Raw genomic sequence first — 20,232 nt, forward strand, 5'->3', positions numbered from 1 at the left:
GTTTAGCAACAGAAAATTGTAAGTTTGTTGTTAAATACAAAATTTTCGTTAAGTCGAAATAAAAATTGCACAGTTAAATGTTATACCTGGAAGCCTTACGGTTAATTATAAAATAGAAAAATCTAAATCCGTTAAGAATTGCGACTGCTCGAAGGAATCAGTCCCATGTACGGCCGTGAATAAGTCAGTGATCATATAATTAAAATCAATCATTTTTGTAAAATGTACAGGAATGTATATAAATTGTATTTATCGAAATTTTTCTTGTGGAGCGTAAGTTAGTTATTTTTTGGAATTCAATGAAAATAAACTGTTTCTTAGGAAATCTATGTGTTATAAATTTTTTTTTGTCTGAAATCAAAAGCTATACAGTTTATATGTGTTCTTGTACATTTCATAATAACTGTTTATTTTAATAAAAATAATTGTATTTAATGCGCACTTTGAATTACGCGCCAATTGTGGCCAACTGGCGCGCGAGCCTAACGCAAGCGCAGTAGCTTAAGGCGTCGCCATTAGCATCCTTGGAGTAAGCAGCTTGCATCCGACGCGACGCTTAGTTTCTTCAAAGTTTCGTACCAGTGTCAAATAGTGTAAAAGTGATTAAAAAGTGATTAGTGTCATTAAAAGTTATTAGTGTTAGTAGAAAAAAGTAATTGTGAGTAATAATTAGTGACTTAGAAGAGTCAATAAATAATTCCTCTCCAGGAAGTATCATGTCTCCACTATGCCTAAGGACATCCAGTTGGCTCGCCGTATTCGAAGAGAGCGTGCTTGATTCCGAGTTTGAATCATAACATCTTATTCATCAAAACAATCGGCCCTTTTCAGAGCCAACACATTTTTTAACGAAGGAAAAAAATTGTTCATCTTCATGTTTCATTTGCTTATGGAATTTCTAGCTCGAATATCAGTTGAATTTTTTCACCCACTTCGAGTGATATTTTCCTCTTCTTCGAGTTGAATTGACCCCTCGAATTACTCGAGTGAACAAATTGAGCTGAACATCGGTTGAATTATTTCACCCAATTCGAGTGATATTTCCCTCTTCTTCGAGTGAGAATTCGCTCGAATGAGTTAAGTGGGAAATGCACTCGAACGAAAAGTGGAATTTCACCCGAATCAGAGAAGCGGGGTTTTCACTTTTTCTTCGAGCCATATTCCAGCCGATTCGAGTGCAATTTCACTCGAGAAAATTTAGAGAGGAGGGATATCGTATAGTCATACCCCTAATAAGTATAGCTATAATAGGGATATTAAGAATAGGTGTCTGAAACAATTATCGGAAGAGCGCCGGTGCATTATGGGAGCAGCGAAATAAAATGGCGACAGTCTAATCGGGAGCAGTGACAGTTGAGATTTACTTTGGACAATCAAACGCTTTTTACCACTTAAAATGTGCGCGATTCTTAACATTAAATGGAGTTTATGATGCAGTAATAATAATTTACATTTGTTTCGATTGTAGGCGATAACTATAATGAAATATCTAGAAACGCGATAAAAACAACAAACTTGACCTCCAAATGAATTACACGGATTTCAGGGAAATTCATTTTCGCGATACCAGACGAAAAATTGGCTACTGTAAGTTAATATATTTCTATAACAACTAAATTTTTTTTTCTAATCTTAAGATAATACAATTATACATAATCTGTCGAAAATAATAAACTTTCGAACTTAGCAATTTTGTCCAAATTCCTGATTTACGAGAACAATTTACATAAAGTAACTAAATGTGTAACTCTTCTAACTAAACGTTTTACCTAATCCAAGCGTACACTTTCTTTCAGTATAATATATTCTCGATTCACTCGTTCGCCTCAAGATTTTTTTTCCGTGTATGAGACCGATCGGGTTGCCCGATTGGTAATCCCGACCTGGGCGTGTGTTTCATCAGCGATCTGGCCCCGACCAGGAATCCCGAAATGGGCCCGATCCGGCCCGGTCTGGCCCCGACCGGGGCAGGATCAAAATTTCTGCACGGGAGGCAGGTCAAAGTAAGGAAATTAAAAAAATATATATATTGAAATTAGCGATTTGAACATATCATAATCAGCATCTACGATTTTTTCCGATTCCAATGATATATTGTTTGCATAGGAAAGTTGAAAATTTAAAGAAATTTGATTAAAGAAACTTTAGCTCAATATTCAATTTGATATTGCTTACTTCCCCAATTTTTAAACTTGATGGAAAAATTACATATCGTTGGAATTTGAATAATTCGAACATTCTGAATATATTACTTTCAAGTCGGGGATTGCACAATTATTAATTTTTAACTTTTCAATTCAAAAAAGGGCGAGTGAGTGAAAAACTCAAGGGGCTACCTAGATCCCTGTCTTCGAGACTCACGCAAGGTGAGGTCCTTTTCTTTTATGGCTAGCATCTCGTAAAAATCATTCAAACTATTTTGAAAAGAAACCCAAGCAAAGTAATAAATATTAATAAATATTAATGGTCTAGACAGAAAAAGTACAGCGTCACGAAATTTTTCCACACGAGGTCTTGTCTTGGCACAGCGACAGCCATAAATCCCAAATATCATTATTTTGAATACTATGGAAGTCTATTATGACAAAATAAAGACCAAATATTTTAACCTGAGTTTGATAAAAAAATTGTAAGCTTTACTAATTTCATAAAATCTTTACCATAACAATTTTCTACACAATTAAATTCAAAGCTCGACTGTGCACTTTTTCGTGAGTGAACAAATTTAGTAACGCGACGCAAAATTGGTTTTCTGCATGCGAATTTAAAAATAAAATGGAGTTATATGTATAACAAAGCCTTTTTTCATACTAGATTAACTATAGAGAATTGGGCCTGGCAGTACTGCGTCTTCAGGAACGAGTAGATAATTCCTCTACTTTATTATGCGGTTGACGGAGCAAAAAGCAGTAACAGCAATGCACAAGATTCCGAGTGCAGGAACGATTCTTCTCGTGAGATACGACGATACCAAAGTTCGCAGCAAGAAACTGCTTGCTCTACGTACGAGAAGGACGCCTTGGGAGCAGCACAGAGATATTAAGTACCCATACCTAGTACTGTCGATGGCAGCAGGAGGAGTGGCGTTGAGACGGAGAGGTGAGGAAGAAGGCAGGATGAAGAAAAGGAGAGGAGTGGTGAGGAGGAGAGTGTGAGAGGAAGCGGAGTTACCTACAGAAGAAATAAGTGCGCACGTGTAATGTGATGGCGAATATGGTAGAGAGGTGCCAGGGTGGCTGCCCCCGCGCGCGAGCGAACGATCGATTCGAACGCCGGCGACATTCTTCGCCGGCGCTCATAGAGACAGAGAACGGTGAAGAGAGACGAGAGAAGAGAAGTCGCGAGGAAAAGAAGAAATCCCCTCTCGGCGTACGTTCCAGCCGAGTCGTACTGTCCTCGGTTCTTGTGCCTGCGTCCGGACGTAGTTGGGTTGGCGACGACGATAGTGGGGGAACCTCTCTGACAGCTACCGGCTGTAGGAAGGCTCCAGGGGCGGGTCCCCCGAGCCGGCTTCCACCAGTGCTATTCACTCGAGTCTCGATTGCTCCGCCAACCAGGTCGCTGAGTGCGCGCACAGCACGCCCATCCTCCCCGTCCACGAAGCTGCCACTGATGTTTTTATTTATTACATCTGTGACTGGGTAGGGAAATACTCCCGACTCGACCGAGAGAGCGTTTGCCACTTTGAGAAGGAACGACGCGCGTCTCTGCGAGTTACCGCCGCACGGGCCACCGTCGTTTGCTTTGCTCGGCGTTAATACGTTCGTTGGTTTTTCGGTTGCTCTTTCGGTAGTCGATATTATCGTTCCTTCCTTCGAAGTTATCGCGATTATCAGTGCCAGGAGAGATCAAATCACCGATCTCGTTATCGATGCCCGCACCTTGTTGGTCATTCCACGGTACCGCGATGGACCATCGGACCGCGTATTCCGTGTAAACGCAATTGCTCCGGAACATAAACAGCCAAGAGTGAGCTCGTGATAAGTGAAGTTTTTTGACAAGTTAGTTTATGGCAAAGTGACAGTGACATTTCGTTTATCATATTTAGCAGTGAACGTGTTGTGCAACGTCGACTATAGTCCTCGATCGTCTGCTTGACTAGTTGATAATTGTGTATTTAAATATGCTCTAAAATCTTACAGGAATCTGCAGGCCGTTGGTCTTCCACCCTTACTCTACGGAGATATACTGCAATTGGTAAACAGATAATATCGCATCATTCGTGCAAGACGAATTCCAGGGACACGGAACAGAGGCGCTCAAGATACCACGCTCGATGGATCACGGAGCAATGGACAGCTCTTCTGAACATAGTAGTCGTGCCAGCCCAGTGACTGGTAGTCCGAAGATTCCTCACAGCCCATCAGCTCAACAGATTCAACAACAGCAACTGCATAGCTCTCATCATCAACTACCCTCTTCACATCAGCAACCACATCCCAGAGATCAGATCCGCGAGTTGCAACAACATCGTGGTGTGCCAACACCCGGATCTCCAACAAGAGGATCACCACCTCAAGGTTTGCCACTAAGCCCACCACCCTTATCAGCTGGAGGAGGCCCTGGAGCTCCTCCAGGTATGGTGGCACGTATGCCCGGGCTGCCGCCGCCCGGTTTGGGTCTCTTAGGCCAGCTTGGTGGCATGCTTAGTGGGCATCATGGCTCTCCTCTAGAGCTTATGGCTGCTCATCATGCTGTCATGCCACCCAGATCTTATAACAGCCCACCACCAATCAGTTCCAGTGACCCAACTGCAAATGAGTGCAAGCTTGTTGACTATCGTGGTCAAAAGGTAGCAGCCTTCATCATCGCTGGGGACACAATGTTATGTCTTCCTCAGGCTTTTGAGCTTTTCCTTAAGCACCTCGTAGGTGGTCTCCACACAGTGTACACTAAACTCAAGAGACTTGACATCGTGCCGTTGGTGTGCAACGTGGAGCAAGTTAGAATCCTTCGAGGTCTCGGTGCTATCCAGCCAGGAGTAAATCGGTGTAAATTGCTCAGCTGCAAGGACTTCGATGTCCTCTACAGGGACTGCACAACAGCCAGGTAAGACAGAGCACAATTACGAATAGGTTGAAGTTTAGCGAAATTCGTGTATCACCAAATTTAATAATCATTTATGACATTAATATACAGAGAATTGCGAATGAACAACGCTGATAGTTGATTAATGATATCATTCGTGGTAAGAGAAAACGTACTCACTGTCGGGGTTCAGTTTGGGTTTGTGTGAAGAAACTGAGAAAAAAATGGTCTCAGGATATTCATAGCTTCATCCGATTGTAAAAGTATTCCCCAACAATCAAGCTAATGAGATTAATATCCAGATTGATTAACTATCTATCCAGATCCGTTTACGAATCGATCGTTTAGGTTAGATGTTACATCAAGATCGCGTTGTTGGAACAACGATCGTGACTGGTAGGCTGGGCTTGAAGAGGAGTCGAGCCGTTTTCGCCTCGTGGCGAGCACGACGCATAACTTTATTTTGTGCAGTATCGCTGAAAGTCGCAAGTATGTTCCCCTCAATTCCCCATAACTGAGACTGAACGCGATTGCAAATCGATCATGCTCAAAGATAAGGGAATACAAACATGTATTTTGCAAGTTCATTGACCTCATCTGAAACGGAAGCTCGAATCCTCGCATACATTAATAACGCAAGGTGTCGCCTCCGGGCAGCACTTTGTCTTGGCTGGTTCCGCACTCTTGCTACCAGTAGACTGAATAATATGCTTTAATTGTATACCACGTCCCGCATTTTAAAACTTAATTATCGAGGTTCGACTCTGTTCCTAAACTTGGAGCACTAAATCTTTCTCACACAAGATGCTTTGAATCAATAGATCATTATCGATAGGATTGTACATTCGTTACGAATTTATCTTGTTGACTTATCTCCTTGTTATATTAAGGTTGATCGCGTTTCAAAGGCTTAAACTTAAGCTGCTTTAAGCTTTCAATAAAATAGTGTTTCCTGAACAAGAAGAACTCCAATATCGCGTTCTTCTCCTGAGTTGTGCAATCTGTGAAATTGAGATTCGTGACACGTGCCTTCGTATTGAGGATTGTCACCAGGACCAAACCCCGACGCCAACAGGTGTCCCTTTCATGGCTGTTTCTCTGAATGAATCGGCTCCACCGAGAGAGCGAGGTGGTTGTTGTACATTCAAGCTTATCCCACCCACGCGGTAGACTGCAGACGAAACGGAATGGTAAACGGAACGAGGGGATCTGGGGTTGCCTGCAGAAATGTTGTCGCTTCTCGTTCGTTACACGACTCGAGTCAGTACTTCCTTGAGGACAATTTATTTACTGAAACTTTCTCAACTTGAGTTCTTTCGCAGTTTTACTATGATTACTGTATCAAATGATGAAGGATTGTTTAATAATGTAGTTTGAAAGGCGCCTCATACATTTTAATTCTGTGGGTGTGGACAGTAATTTTCCAGTGAGCAACGCGCAGTGGCAGTCACAACGGAAACGGATTCAACGAGACATAGAGAGGGAGAGGGAATGAGACGGCAAGAGAGTGAGAAAATCGTAGGGATCGGGATCCAGATAATCCGATGTTGTAGTTATGGAATAGAACTCCGCGGGCCGTCGGCTCGTGCGGTTCCCTTTTGTCCTCTTTCTACATAGAAAACATTTCGTTCACACGTCCCTCTACAGCAAATTTCACGACAAAAATCGTTTTAAGACCAAGTCGAAAAATTAGATTATATTTCTTTCACTGGTATTTTGTTATAATGAATAGGGACAATTTTCAATCAGGGACTCAAGTTCATAAAATATTTCTTCTTACTTCAGATTACTTCAAATAAATACTTAGAAAGATATTTGGAATGATCTCTGTTTTTTATTTTATAATCAGGGGGATTACATACTTACAAACGATGTTTTAAAAATACTAACACATTTTTCTCTATTTGATTTTTTCAAGATATACAGCATATTTCTTTTTTGTAAGGTCAATGCTTTAACATAGTACTTTCTATACCATCAAAATTTATCTTAAAAAGCTACTATACACTGAAAAAAATGGTCTAGCTGTCCCAGCTAACCATTTAGCTGGATATCTTCTTCTAAGAAAATATAGCTCTGCCGCCTGGATTTCTATCTGTTTTAACTAAATTTGCCATCTAGAAATTATCTAGCTAATTTACCTAGATAATTTCTAGATGGCAAATTTAGCTATCACAGGTAGAAATCTAGTTGACACTGCTATGTTCTCTTGGAAGACCAAATCGAGCTAGACGGTTAGCTGGGACAGCTAGACCATTTTTTTCAGTGTATAATGGTAGTAAATTACCAATCATTGCTTCAAGGATTATGTACAGAACATTTTACAGTAAACGTCACGAGGCATAACTATGCCGAGGTACACTTGGCAATATGACAAGAATTGTCATATTTCACGATACTTATAAACATAATTGCAAGGACAATCGTTATAGAAGGTACTCATTTTATCTTACAACTGCAGCGTATCACAGAATATTGAATATTGAACATAAAGTTGAATATAGAATATTGAAGTAATATTGAAGACACATAAAAGTACCATTTGCATTGATTTGGGAAAAAATTTATATAGGAGGAAGTATTCGTAACATTTTTATTCATAATTAAAGTAAATTCTAAATCGGTTCATCCCAAATTTCAATGAGAGAAAAATAATATTTAATCTATTAATATATTAATAATTTTAAGTATATTTATTGAGGCTAGTAACGAATAATTTTAACAACAAATAAACTACGCCGATTCCGTATTCTTTTGAGTTGCAACAAAAATAATACACCGTAGAATGAGAAAGCAGCTGCATTCATTTTACAGTGTCTCACTTAAAGAATTTACATTTTGAGCAAAAAAATCTTACTTCGTGGACATAACAAATGAGCTAGAATAAATTTAATCTTGCTTTTATCTTTGTGATTTACAAGAATACTCATAGAAAATAGTAAATCATAATACTTAGTATTAATACTTATAGTACTTAGTTTATATCGTTGAATCTTTTTGGACTTGACTGAAATCTTACTCTCGCCTTTCTTCAAACAATGGAGAAACGGAGAACCCCGTGCAGAAATTTCCCCATCTTTTTCTTTTTGAAGTTGGATTCTGATGAAACCTTTTTTAGAATATCTAGTTTACAAAAAACTGGTTAGGGCCCCTATCAGAATATCTAGTCTAGAAAAACCTGATAGGTGCCCGTCATGGTCTAGTGAAGAATTCTATGCTTCGTATAGGTATGGCAAATCTATCTGTATCTAATGGGGTCCCGACCACAGAACTCCTAAAATATTATATTGCCTAAAATATAATTCTGAAGTTTGTGAAAATTTCAGTATGCAAAAATAATGTTTTTATGAGTATGTAAGCTCGTTATTCTCGAAAACTTGATTAAGGACACAAATGAATATTTTCTTCTTTCTTTCTTCTGTCATTGTGAAAAGTTGTAAAGTAGTCTACAATGGGAAAAAACGAAATATTATACGCAGAAAAATGTCAGTCGATTAAATATATTTACTTAAACATTATTTTATTGATATTCATGTTAGGTGATAGATTTTGGTATAAATATGTAAGTTCGATACAACGTAGCGTTATAAATCTTATTTATAATATAATGTTTAAAAATGTAATATATTTATACACTCTAGACAGGACTATTAATATTCAAAGTAAAAATACTCGCAATTAATTAGTATTAATTTTTTAAATACATTTTTTGTCATATCGTTAGAGGATATCAGTAGTGGGTGTTAAAATTAACCGAAATGTTTAGATGAAATTTCAATTTTTGAAATAATAAATGATATTCGGATCGTATACAGTCGTATGATGATGAACGGATAAAAGTACTGGCTGCCAGTAGCGTGACAGTGCCCTGTAGGAGTCCCGCAGGGGCCCTTCTCTTAAATTGAACTTTAGGCGGACTTACCCCACCAGAACCCTACTAGAACATTTAGTAGGGCCCCTGTAACCTTAGCGTTACCTTATAGATAGGGATCCGACTAGTTTTCCCCATTAGAGTCCGGCCAGCGTTAGGGTAAACTAGGCAGCGCCTCACTAGAGCCCTTTCGAAATTTCTGCACGGCAAATAGTTTATTAACGATCCCGCACTTCAGTGTTCGATCTATCTGCAACGGTGAATTACCTTTAGCGGTTCTAATCTTTTTAGAAAATAAGAAACTGATATTATAGTAACATATTGCATCGTATTTGATTTTGATGCGAAAAAATTCAATTTCACTTGCTCATCGATCAGTGCCCACAAAAAAATGTACCTATCATTTTTTTCTTCTCTCTAAACCTGAATCAGTGAAATTTTACTGATTCAAATAGCTAGAAATGGGTCACTGACAATCAGTGATAGATTACTTCTTGATTCAGTGAAATAACCACTTTTGAGGGTTGGGAGCACTGCACCATGTCAATTAAGTAATTATAATGAAATAATATTTTAGTACATTATATCGAACAATCATAGTAAAAACTTAAAAACCATAAATATGATCAAATATTAAAAAAGGTGAAAAGTTTCAATGCTTTTAAATGACAAAAAACCTCACATATTACTCTCTAAATCTGAATCAGTGAAATTTCACTGATTCAAATAGCTATAAATGAGTCACTGACAATCAGTGAAAGATTACTTATTGAAACAGTGAAATAATCACTTTTGAGTGTTGGCAGCACTGCACCATGACAATTGAGAAATCATAATAAAATAATATTTTAGTACATTCAATCAAAGAATCATAGTAAAAACTTAAAACCCATAAATATGATCAAATATTAAAAAAGGTGAAAAGTTCCGATGCTTTTAAATGACAAACCACCTCACATATTACTTTAATTTCAAGATTCGACTGTCGCATGTACAAACCCGTTAAGTAAGTACTTCCTATACGAGTTAGAGTATATTTATCCCGCAGTTAATTTATTAGACTTACAGCCCGAAAATTAACAAAATTAATTCATTAAGGAATTCTTCTTGCTACTTAAGTAAACGAGTAACAGCCACGCTTAACTTAAAAATTTAGGGATTATGCTTCACATTATTTACTCTGGTGTTACTTAACTGATTAGAGAATAAATCCGAAATCACTGATTAATCAGTGAAGTGTCTAACTACTATTTCAATCAGTGCATTTTTCACTGATTCATATTTAGAGAGTGTGTTATTTTAATTACTTAATCAGTATATGAATTATCCTATCTATGTGTTCTAACATATAGTACTTTGCTTTAATTCCATGCTTGAAATAATTACTGTCGATGGGACGTTATCGATTGAAAAAATGCATGGGCGACCAGTAAAATTCGGATGATGAAGAGGCTGTGGCTGGGCCCTCATGTGCGGTCCGGTCGCGTGTAAACGCTTGCATTGTTACATTCTGATATAATGCACGGCAGTGCAGCGTCGACCAGCTAACAGCTATGGGGTGCGCTTTATACTTCGGTTTACCTACACCCACACGTGCATCTCTACGTCCTCTCATTGCTATCCTGTCCTGGTGCAACTTCGCAATGATCCACCGGTGCAGGACCGTTACAGCATGCAACCAGAACCACAGCGATAATTCAGAAGATTTTTCTTGCGGTATTGAGCGCGACGCCGGGTGCTGCGCTCAAACAACTGGGGACTATTATTTGTTATCGCATGTTTTGCTTGGAAAACCCTTTCTATTCCTGACTGAAATAGTAACGACAAAAAGAATGGGCAATATAGCTTCATACAGTAGTGAGAAAGAAGCATTGATTGCGCCTGATCGTGAGGCAACAAGAAACGGAGACAAATTCAAGTTTTAAGACTTACTCAAGGAGCAAAAAACACATTTTCTATTATTCTATGAACTGTAAATACAGTGCGCTTGTTTCCTAATCTACTATTGCGAGCTCATGTTATTCATTGCTATTGATTCATCGTTTCATCGATCAATATACTCCGTTCAACGAGAGAATGAAATCGGCCGCGCAGGTTTTTTTTTGTGGAAAAGGTGTCGACAAATTTTTTCCTTCGGTATACAGCCAATGACTATTGAAGGGAGTCAGCATTTTTTTAAATAGACTGACCCAAGCGCTTTCTGAAACTTACCACAACCTTAGTTATGGCCACCACTACTATCTGTCCAAAAAATATAGGCACCTCGATTTTTGTACAGATTTTCATGAAAATCTCAGCAGACAAAAATTCTAAAAATATGAGAAAATATGCGTGTGACAAATGACGGTTTTGGCAATACTGATACAGAGTTTCAAAATGTTCTGATAATTATCGATTTTTTCCTGGCGAATGAAAGGTGAAAAAGTACCATAATCATAATGTCATCTCTGAATACTCAAATTTGAATAGCTCTAAGTCCCTGAAATAAAATTATGAAAATTCGGGAAAAGATAGATGGTTTCTTTGATCTCTTCCGTACACAATGGTAAAATTTAGAGCCAAAAATAATCATTTGTTAATAAGTTGTTAACAAAAACATAGGGAAGTGTCATCTCCGAAACTAAGGAACGTACAGAGATGATTCTTGAAGCAAATTACACATTTCTGGCTTCTGAAAGTGTTGCATGTATTTTCAATGAGCAAAAAGTTGCATTTGAATGTCTAAAAAATTATTTTCTTCTGAAAAAAAACAAAAGACTTTACGATAATCGAGGCAAATCTATCCCTTTTTTTTGCATCAGGGCTTAGGGACTGTGTAAACAGTCTGAATATGAGAGAAGGTCGTATTGCACGCGTAACAGTAGGGCCTGCTGAGAATGCGGATGCCTCGATTATCGTAAATTTTTTTGTACTTTTCCAAAAAGAAAATAATTCTTTAAACATTCAAGTGCAACTTTTTGCTCATTGAAAATGCATGCAACACTTTCAGAAGCCAGAAATGTGTAATTTGCTTCAAGAATCATCTATATACGTTCTTTAGTTTCGCTCTCTACGTTTTTGTTAGCAACTTATTAACAAATGATTATTTTTGGCTCTAATTTCATCATTGTGTATAGAAAGGATCAAACAAACCATCTATTTTTTCCGAATTTTCATCATTTATTTTCAGTGACTTAGAGTTATTCAAATTTAAGTCTTCAGAGATGGCAATATGATTATGATACTTTTTCACCATTCAATCGCCAGGAAAAAATCCCTAATTATCAGAACATTTTGAAACTCTGTGTGAGTATTTCCAAAACCTTCATCTGTCACATGCATATTGTCTCAGATTTAAAAAAAATTTCTGCTGAGATTTTCATGAAAATCTGTACAAAAATCGAGGCGCCTATATTTTTTGGACAGATAGTAAATTCTTTCCAGCGTGAGTCCTACGCCTATACTTCCCTTTCTTTGAAAAGTTGTGCGCAGAGAAAGAAATTTCCTCTTTTCTGAATTTCATTCTCCTGTTAAGCGGGTAAAAATATTTGGTCTTGGGTGAAGAATTATTCAAGACAGTTTGAAGATATGCTGTATATCTAGCTCGTGAGACGGAATCAGGCAATCCGAGGGTCATCACTAATCCGATTTGAATTTTACAGAATGTTTATATTGTTTAATTTCATGCACGGAGAAAAATATATATTAAAGCAGACTATCTAGATATTACCACTTTACATCTTAGGCAGAATCTAAGAGTTTCAACTAATATTTTTCAATTGTACAAAAATTACCTGTAAAGCATGCCAATTTCTAGAAAATCCAAAAGGATTTTATATCGCAATCCTCTGTTTTTGATATCCGAGTCCTCAAGCATTCGCCTTTTTTTATTATTATTCCATTTTCCTGTAGAGCGGGTAACAAGCTGTTCACCCGTGTCGATAATGCCCAAATATTTCCTACTTTAAACAAGAAACTGGTCGGGTGTTATAAAGGGTAACTTGACTAGAAAATGTTATGCAGGTACATGTCAGGGGTTGGTAGGGTTACCTCTATTTGTTTTCTAGACGATTACAGGGAAATTTAAAGAGGTCCTAACTTAAAATTTAGACAGGCACTACTCAAATATGAAAGGTATTTCCCTAAATTTGTCAATATCTATAAAAATGGAATTTTTAATAAATTATAATCATAGGAGTCTTTATTTATACAGTAAATTCAAACCTTAGCGGGTAAACAAGCAGTACTGTGTCCCTGCCCATGCAGACAATGTTTGATAGCCTTATATTTACGGAATCATGGATAGAAACAGGACTTTAAACCAAATCAGGAGCAAAAGTTACCCAATGAAAAAAAATTACGCACTGAGCAATCGACAATAGTGAACGAAAGTGACAATGCAGAAGGTAAAAGTGAGTTTATAAAAGTTTAGGCTGACACTCGTGCAAGCAATTTATCCTAAAGATAATAAATGTTCGAAAAGTGAGATATGCAGAAGAAAATAGAAGTGTAGAAGTATATAAAAGATTAGTTACACTGTGTAAAAATAATGTATAGACTGCGTTGCAATTAAAGTTCTGCAATCAGATTCAAAAATAATAAATAAAATATATTTTTCATACTAATTGAACGTTTCTTGTTGTTCGTTTACACAGTATAAACAATTAATTTCCAATTTAATATTTTTTTAATCGCTCATACGCGAGGCTGCAGTCAGATTTTCTAGCTACAAGGAGCTAGGCTTTCCCTCTGCTGGCCCTCGACAGGTTATTGTCGCGTGCTACTTGACATTTACTTTTTAGCACTATATTTTCTAATCAAACTAGATAAAAGGCTTTATTTATAAAGATATATATTAAAAACAATTTCTATCAATTAATTATTTTCTCGAGGTGCCCTTTTAAAGCCCTCAACAGGTAAAACGGGTGATATGCCTGTGAGTGCAAAGAAGTAATTTAATGTTATTATGCTTAATTGTACTTAAAAATTGGAAAAAGAAAATTTTTTTAAAAATTACCGAGATTCAAACTTTTAAAACTTTTATTTTCCTGATAAAATTAAAAAAATTTGGTGCCTTAAAAATTGAGTTTCAAGAACCTTTTTTATAAGTTCGAAAGTATCGGATGAATGCCATCAAGTATGTATGATATCGTACTCAGCGTGGCATCGTAGCTATAGGGATTAGGCGTTCGACTTTTAAGCGTGCGGTGTGTGCGTTCGATTCTCGTTGCTTGCGGTTATTTTAATAAACTGCGTATCTATTTAGTTGAGAGTAATAAGTCTTCTCTAGTCAAATTCAACAATTAATTTAGTTTCAGAATAGCGTGTGAAGTATAGTTAAGAATTTAATGTCAATAAAAATACGAGGAAACGGAGATGAGTGTTTGTCAGAGGCTACAGAAAGGTGTAAAATGTTTAGATTTAACTTTTGCAAAAAAAATGTATTTTACATTTGGATCAATATTTTCCTTTTATGAATAAAAATTTTCTGGTAATAGATTATGGCAATGTGATAGTTAAACTTTTTTAATATTGCAAACATAGCATCACGCTTCAGAATTTTTCAGAGACAGGGCTCTTAAGAAACATGTTATAATTTCTACCTGGCAAGAACTTTATTTTTAATTATTACGAAGTCTCGTAAACCATAACACGTCACCACATAACCTATAATAAAATTAGGAATTAACGGGGAAATAGAGCAAAGATCTAGATAGGACCTTACTGTTTAGTCGGGCAATAGAAAGGCACCCTCGCTCGAATCTGGTCAGAGAGTCTAGGTTAGTGCCCTTTCTGCAAAGCGTGAAGTTCTTGTCGGGTCCTTTCCAGATTTCCAGGTCAGCGCCTCAATAAAGTTAGGGGAAAAAAACTAGCACCCTACCAAAAGCGAGTCGCCATTTCCGCACGGGCAAGACTAATGCAAGTGATGCCTGTAGCCCCGAGTCCTCATTTTCTTGAAAAAATTATATGATATATCCAAAAAAACTTATTCTATTTTCCACGAAATGCTCACAGTAAAAAAAAGGTTCAAAATGATACCGCAATCAATATCATTTTGATATGCAACAAAAATGATACCGAAGACAATAGCATTTTATCAGCTGAAATAAATGATGGCGTCTTTTGAGTTCATAATGATCTGATTCGGGATCATGTATGAAGTCAAACCAAGATAGCTGACGTTCTTAGAGAACTTTAGCTCATGTGCAAGCTTTTTATGGTTTCTGATCGTGTAGTGTACTTGAAAAGTTAAAAAAATAACAAAATCTGATACTAGAACATATCACCTGTTAAGTGTAGTTTTCACTTGCATGGGGTTAGATACACTTTTTAGGTTATGTCGTTATGACCCAGTCGCCAAGAATTTGCTGCCATTTTGTTTAGTCTGACAAAAGAATCGAAAAATAAGATCAAATTGATCCAAATGGACACATCATTATGACCTCGAGAGTCAAATGATCGTTGGAGCAAAATGCTCTGCAACAAAATTAATCCTTTTTTTTACTGTGCTGAAGATACGGACAAAGCAGGGTTAAAACCTTACGTCGCCTCGTCACACGTCAACGATATTGCTCCAATAAAATTTCACTTTTTTAATATCCTTAGATATTAACGGCTAATATCACACATTTTATACTTCTAATATAAACAGATTTTGCCCTTTAATATCTTGTATATTGATTTAAAGATATTAGATATTATGCCGTAATATATACTCTACAATTCTACATAATATGGTTTCTTCGGTGTACAGACAATCGCTGTTGAAGGGAAACACAATTTTCTCTCTCTCTCTCCCTGAAATTTTTTATAACCTTCGTTAGGACCACCATTAAACCCTTGCCAACGGGGGTCCTACGCCTACATTTCCGTTCCTTGAAAAGTTGTGTGCAGAGAACGAAATTTCCTCTTTTCAGAATTTTGTTCTCTCGGTGAACAGAATATAGATACATCAAGAAAATAACAGTTTTCTTTTTATGAACAATTTTATATGCCTCTAGATGTTGAGACAGAGAGGTTACGAATTTAATATTTAAAATTTATATATGAGCAAATTACAAGTTTTATTGGTTGAAATCTTTTAATCCTCTGCAGATGTAAACTCTTCGGTCCTAAGGGAACATTCATAAACTACGTAACGCGTTTGTCTTTTGTTTAAATAAAGAAAAGAATATAATTTGGGTGAAGTGAATAGTGATACCGGGATATAGAAAAAAGAAAAACGCGTTACGTAGTTTGTGAATGATCCCTAACCTATAGCTACCGCCATCCTAGAAATGGCAGGCCCTGCCGATGGGGTCCATAGTTTATACAGGTCGGAGTATAATGGACAATAAAACTTACAAACCAAAACTTATGTAATTTTGATCCGGGCAAATGTTAAAGCCACAAACTGGTAATATAATTTTCTTTAAGATCAATTCGGTACATTTATCAAGACTACACTGAGAAAACGAACCATTAACCGAGTTGGATAAATAGTTTGGTTAAAGACTTATTATTTTAAAAGAACAGAGTAATGGTTTTAAGTAATCGTGTGCTTATTGCTATCACAGCCGAGCTAAAACGGTTAAAGTCAAATGGCAAAAAATAACACATTACTTGGTTGTCAGAACCGAGTCTTTTCTAAAATAAAACGATTCTTTCGGTTAAAAGCAAACAAATGCTTCGTGATAAATTTTAACCAAGCTGCACCTAGTAGTTACATTTTCACAAGCAAAATAGTCATTTTTTACACAACCAATATGCTTGTTATTTTTTCTCAAGGATATTGTCTGTTTTTAATCAATCAAATTTACTGGGTTCTTTTCTAACATTCTTAGTAGCTGAATCTAACAAATTGAAGTTGATAAGTTTTAACCAAGTGTTTTTGAACTTGGTAAAAGTGATCCAAGCTGAGTTGCGAGTTTTTAACCGAGTAGAGATATAATTTTAGCAGAAATGCGCAGGTGTCGCAGTGAGGACAGTCGAAGGGACTGTTCTCTGCGTAGTTAAGAAAGGAGCCATCGCTAACATCGTTGTTAGCGTCATTTCGCTTCGACTCCATTCTTTTTTGGTAGTGATAGGTAGGATTCAGTTGCGCGTCAAAAAATAGTTATGTGAAGCGTGTTTTGTAACAATTCTCTCCTATAATTATTATAGAATGATTACCGATATCATCCGTACGACAGAGATGTACATTGTCAGAATGAGAGAGAGAGATGAAAAACGACCCTAACCTCAAAATAATGCACAAGCATAACATTTTTTTTAGCACATTAAACTTTGTTTGTTATTATGCCTCACATACAGTGGAGGGACGTCCGTTATGATATTTTATTGTATCTCCGAATCCTTTTTTTTTTACTGAACTGTATCTGATTGACCACACGACAAAGTACCACGTGTCCCTAAATTTAAAAATTATTATTTCTGACACGAAAATTTTTTAATAAATAAGTTGATATTCGTAGTGCATAATTACTTATTTTTAAGTAATAAATATCCGACAGCCAAGTACATTGGTAACAGTAAGCGAGTAGGTTAGCTACCGCAACACAATGAGGTTGGCTAACGTAACAAAGTAGGTTGCTAATTTTAATCAACAAATTTTAGCCAATACAACTTGGTTTAATTTTACAACGAAGTTTGCAGATGCTATATTAGTAGTTTTACTTGGCTATTTTCAGCAAAATTATGGTTGTTTTCAACGAGTATTTTTTCTCAGTGTAACACTTCTCTTGTCGCAAGACAAGTCTACCTGGTTTCGTCTTGGCACAGTTATAGCCATAAATACAAGAAAAGTCTGTATATCTTCGACGTCTAGCTGGTGAGACGAAACCGGACATTATGGTCTCGAAGACATGTCGAAGATATTCAAGACAAAATCAAGATTAAATGTTTTTACCCGGGTTATAGGTCTCCGGGGTTCGATCCCTGAATTTGGATCGCGTCATTAGCTGTAGATCCCCTATCATTCACTTGGCTCCAACCCACTGCGTGGGTTGATGGATAGATGGTAGTGCAAAAAAGGGACCAGACTTAGTACTTACCTAATATGTCTTATAGGCTTGCAACTCTCTTTGGATCACTTGAAAGCATTATAAAATGCGTCCGTGACTATTTAACGATACATATCGGGGCAGCTAACTGTAGAGAGGTTCATACAAAAGTCCATCTCGAAAAGTAAAAGTGCCTTCAACATATTGGGCTATAGCCATCGAAAGTCTCAGGTTTCCTTTGTTTCATAATAATGTTACAATAAAATATTTAGTTTATAAAATTTTTTCGTTATTGCAGTAAAATATTACAAAAATAAAAATATAATGAAGTTCATAATATAGGCCTTTTAGTTTTTATAGCAAAGTAATCATTATTATTATGTGTTTTGATTAAACTTTTACTCGGGTAAACCTGGTTATACATCATAGCCACGGACTAATTCAAGTTACTGACGAGATTAGAATGTTATAAGTTAATTCAAATAATGTAATACGATGGTTGAAACCTCCTGCGATGATGTTGTAGGCATACAATTGCGAGCGGCCACGAGCGTTGGAGGTGACAAGAGTCACCTCTGGATGCTTTCTTAGAGCTACTTATAGCCCACAAAAAAAGTTGTCTGAACTGTATAAAAGACTAATGTATCCTTATGTATTTTGAGCCGCTGAATCTGAATCCGACGTCAGAAGTGAGATTTAACGGTAAAATTTTCCTCTAGCCTGTGGAAAAAGTAAAAACTCTAGGGAATTCTGGAATCTGCGAAAGAGAGATAATTATGAAAGCAGAATGTCTGTACATTGCAGCTAATAAATGCATTTTATGTATTTTAAACGGCTGAAACCAAATCTGATTTCAGAAATTCCTTTAGGCGTCAGATTTTTTCCCTAGCCTAGGAGAAAACTTAAAATCAAGAGAATTCTAGGACCTGCTTATTTCATATTTGTACGATGGCAAGGTAATACGAACCTTTATGTTCGTTAAGCAGTATGTATGTATCTCGGGTCGCCTACCCTTCTGAAAATTCCTATATAGGTTCCTATATAGGAACCTACATAGGATCCTATATAGGATTTTACATAGGAGTCTACATGTGTCATCTATAGCAAATGCCATAAGATCCTATAAAAGATCCTCTATAGGTTCCTGTATAGGATCCTATATCGGATCCTGTATATGATCCTTTATGGGACACTATCCAGGTGCGCAGTACCTAGGGACATACGTATCATTATGTACCAACTACCATTACTTACGTACTATTAGGTACCATTAGTTACGTACCACTAGGTACCTTATTAGGAAGAGTTCAATACAAGCACCTATATAGGATCCTATATAAGATTTTACATAGGATCCTATGTCATTTCCTTTAGGTGGCACCTATAGGTGGAATATATAGGATCTTATATAGGATTCGATGTAGGTTTCTATATAGGATCCTATATAGGAACCTATATAGAAAATTTTCAGTAGGTTGGTACAAGCGTAGCCACAAAAGGTCTTTATACTCTATTCCCTGAGAGAAGATCCTCAAGATCTAGAACAACCAATTTTGGTTTTATTCGCGTAGCCCATTGTTCAATTTGTCAAGAAGAAGGGATTTGTTGAGATGTTTCAGCCAATCTGAGTGAACCTCTTCAAATTGATTAGAAACTATTTTCTTTGATTGATTTACGACACTGTCCTTATGTTTTCTACTACTTGTCTGTTTGCTTACCAAACTCAATGTGGATAAGGTTACCCCACCAGGGGTCTTTGGTCCACAGCAGGTCAACGTAAGGAAATTAACAGAATTTAGACTTTGCAATTAGCAATTTGAAAATAGTATAATCCGTATCTACGAATTTTTCCGATTCCAATGACACATTGCTTGCCTAGGAAAGTTGAAAATTTGAGAAAGTTGAATCGCAGAAACTTTAGCTAAATATTCAATTCGATATTGCTTACTTCCCCAATTTGCAAACTTTATAGACAAATTACATAGCGCTGGAATCGGAATAATTCGAACATTCTGAATATATTATTTTTAAGTTGGGGATTGCAGAATTATTAATTATTAATTTTTAACTTTTTAATTACAAAAAAAAACTGAGTCAAAAACTCAATTGGCTACTGTAGACCCCTGTAACTCGAGCCCTACGCGCGGTGAGGTTCTTTTCTTTTGCAGCTAACATCTCGTAAAAGTCATTCAAAATATTTTAGATAGAAACTCAAGGAAAGTAATAAATATTAAATTAAGACCAAGGACCAATGAGAAGAATACTAAATAAAAAACGGGTAAGGACACTCCTACATCCAGAAACGTGAACCCAAAAGCGCGCCTAGAGGATATTCTCTCAGGGAACAGAGTATAGAAATATTTTCTTTTCGCA

The 20,232-nt window shown here is 36.7% G+C and overlaps 1 protein-coding gene across 1 annotated transcript in view; it reads left to right on the forward strand.

Annotated features, from left to right (window-relative positions):
- The first annotated feature begins 3,683 nt into the window (after window positions 1-3,683).
- LOC117178298 (dachshund homolog 2) overlaps window positions 3,684-20,232 on the forward strand; it is a 1,316,001-nt gene continuing 1,299,452 nt past the window's right edge. The window contains exon 1 of the mRNA XM_033369665.1: window positions 3,684-5,049. Coding sequence (XP_033225556.1) covers window positions 4,277-5,049 — 773 coding nt within the window. The 5' untranslated portion in view covers window positions 3,684-4,276. The remainder of the gene's footprint in view (window positions 5,050-20,232) is intronic.

The sequence above is a fragment of the Belonocnema kinseyi genome, chromosome 8, assembly GCF_010883055.1.
Source record: "Belonocnema kinseyi isolate 2016_QV_RU_SX_M_011 chromosome 8, B_treatae_v1, whole genome shotgun sequence".
NCBI lineage: Eukaryota > Metazoa > Arthropoda > Insecta > Hymenoptera > Cynipidae > Belonocnema > Belonocnema kinseyi.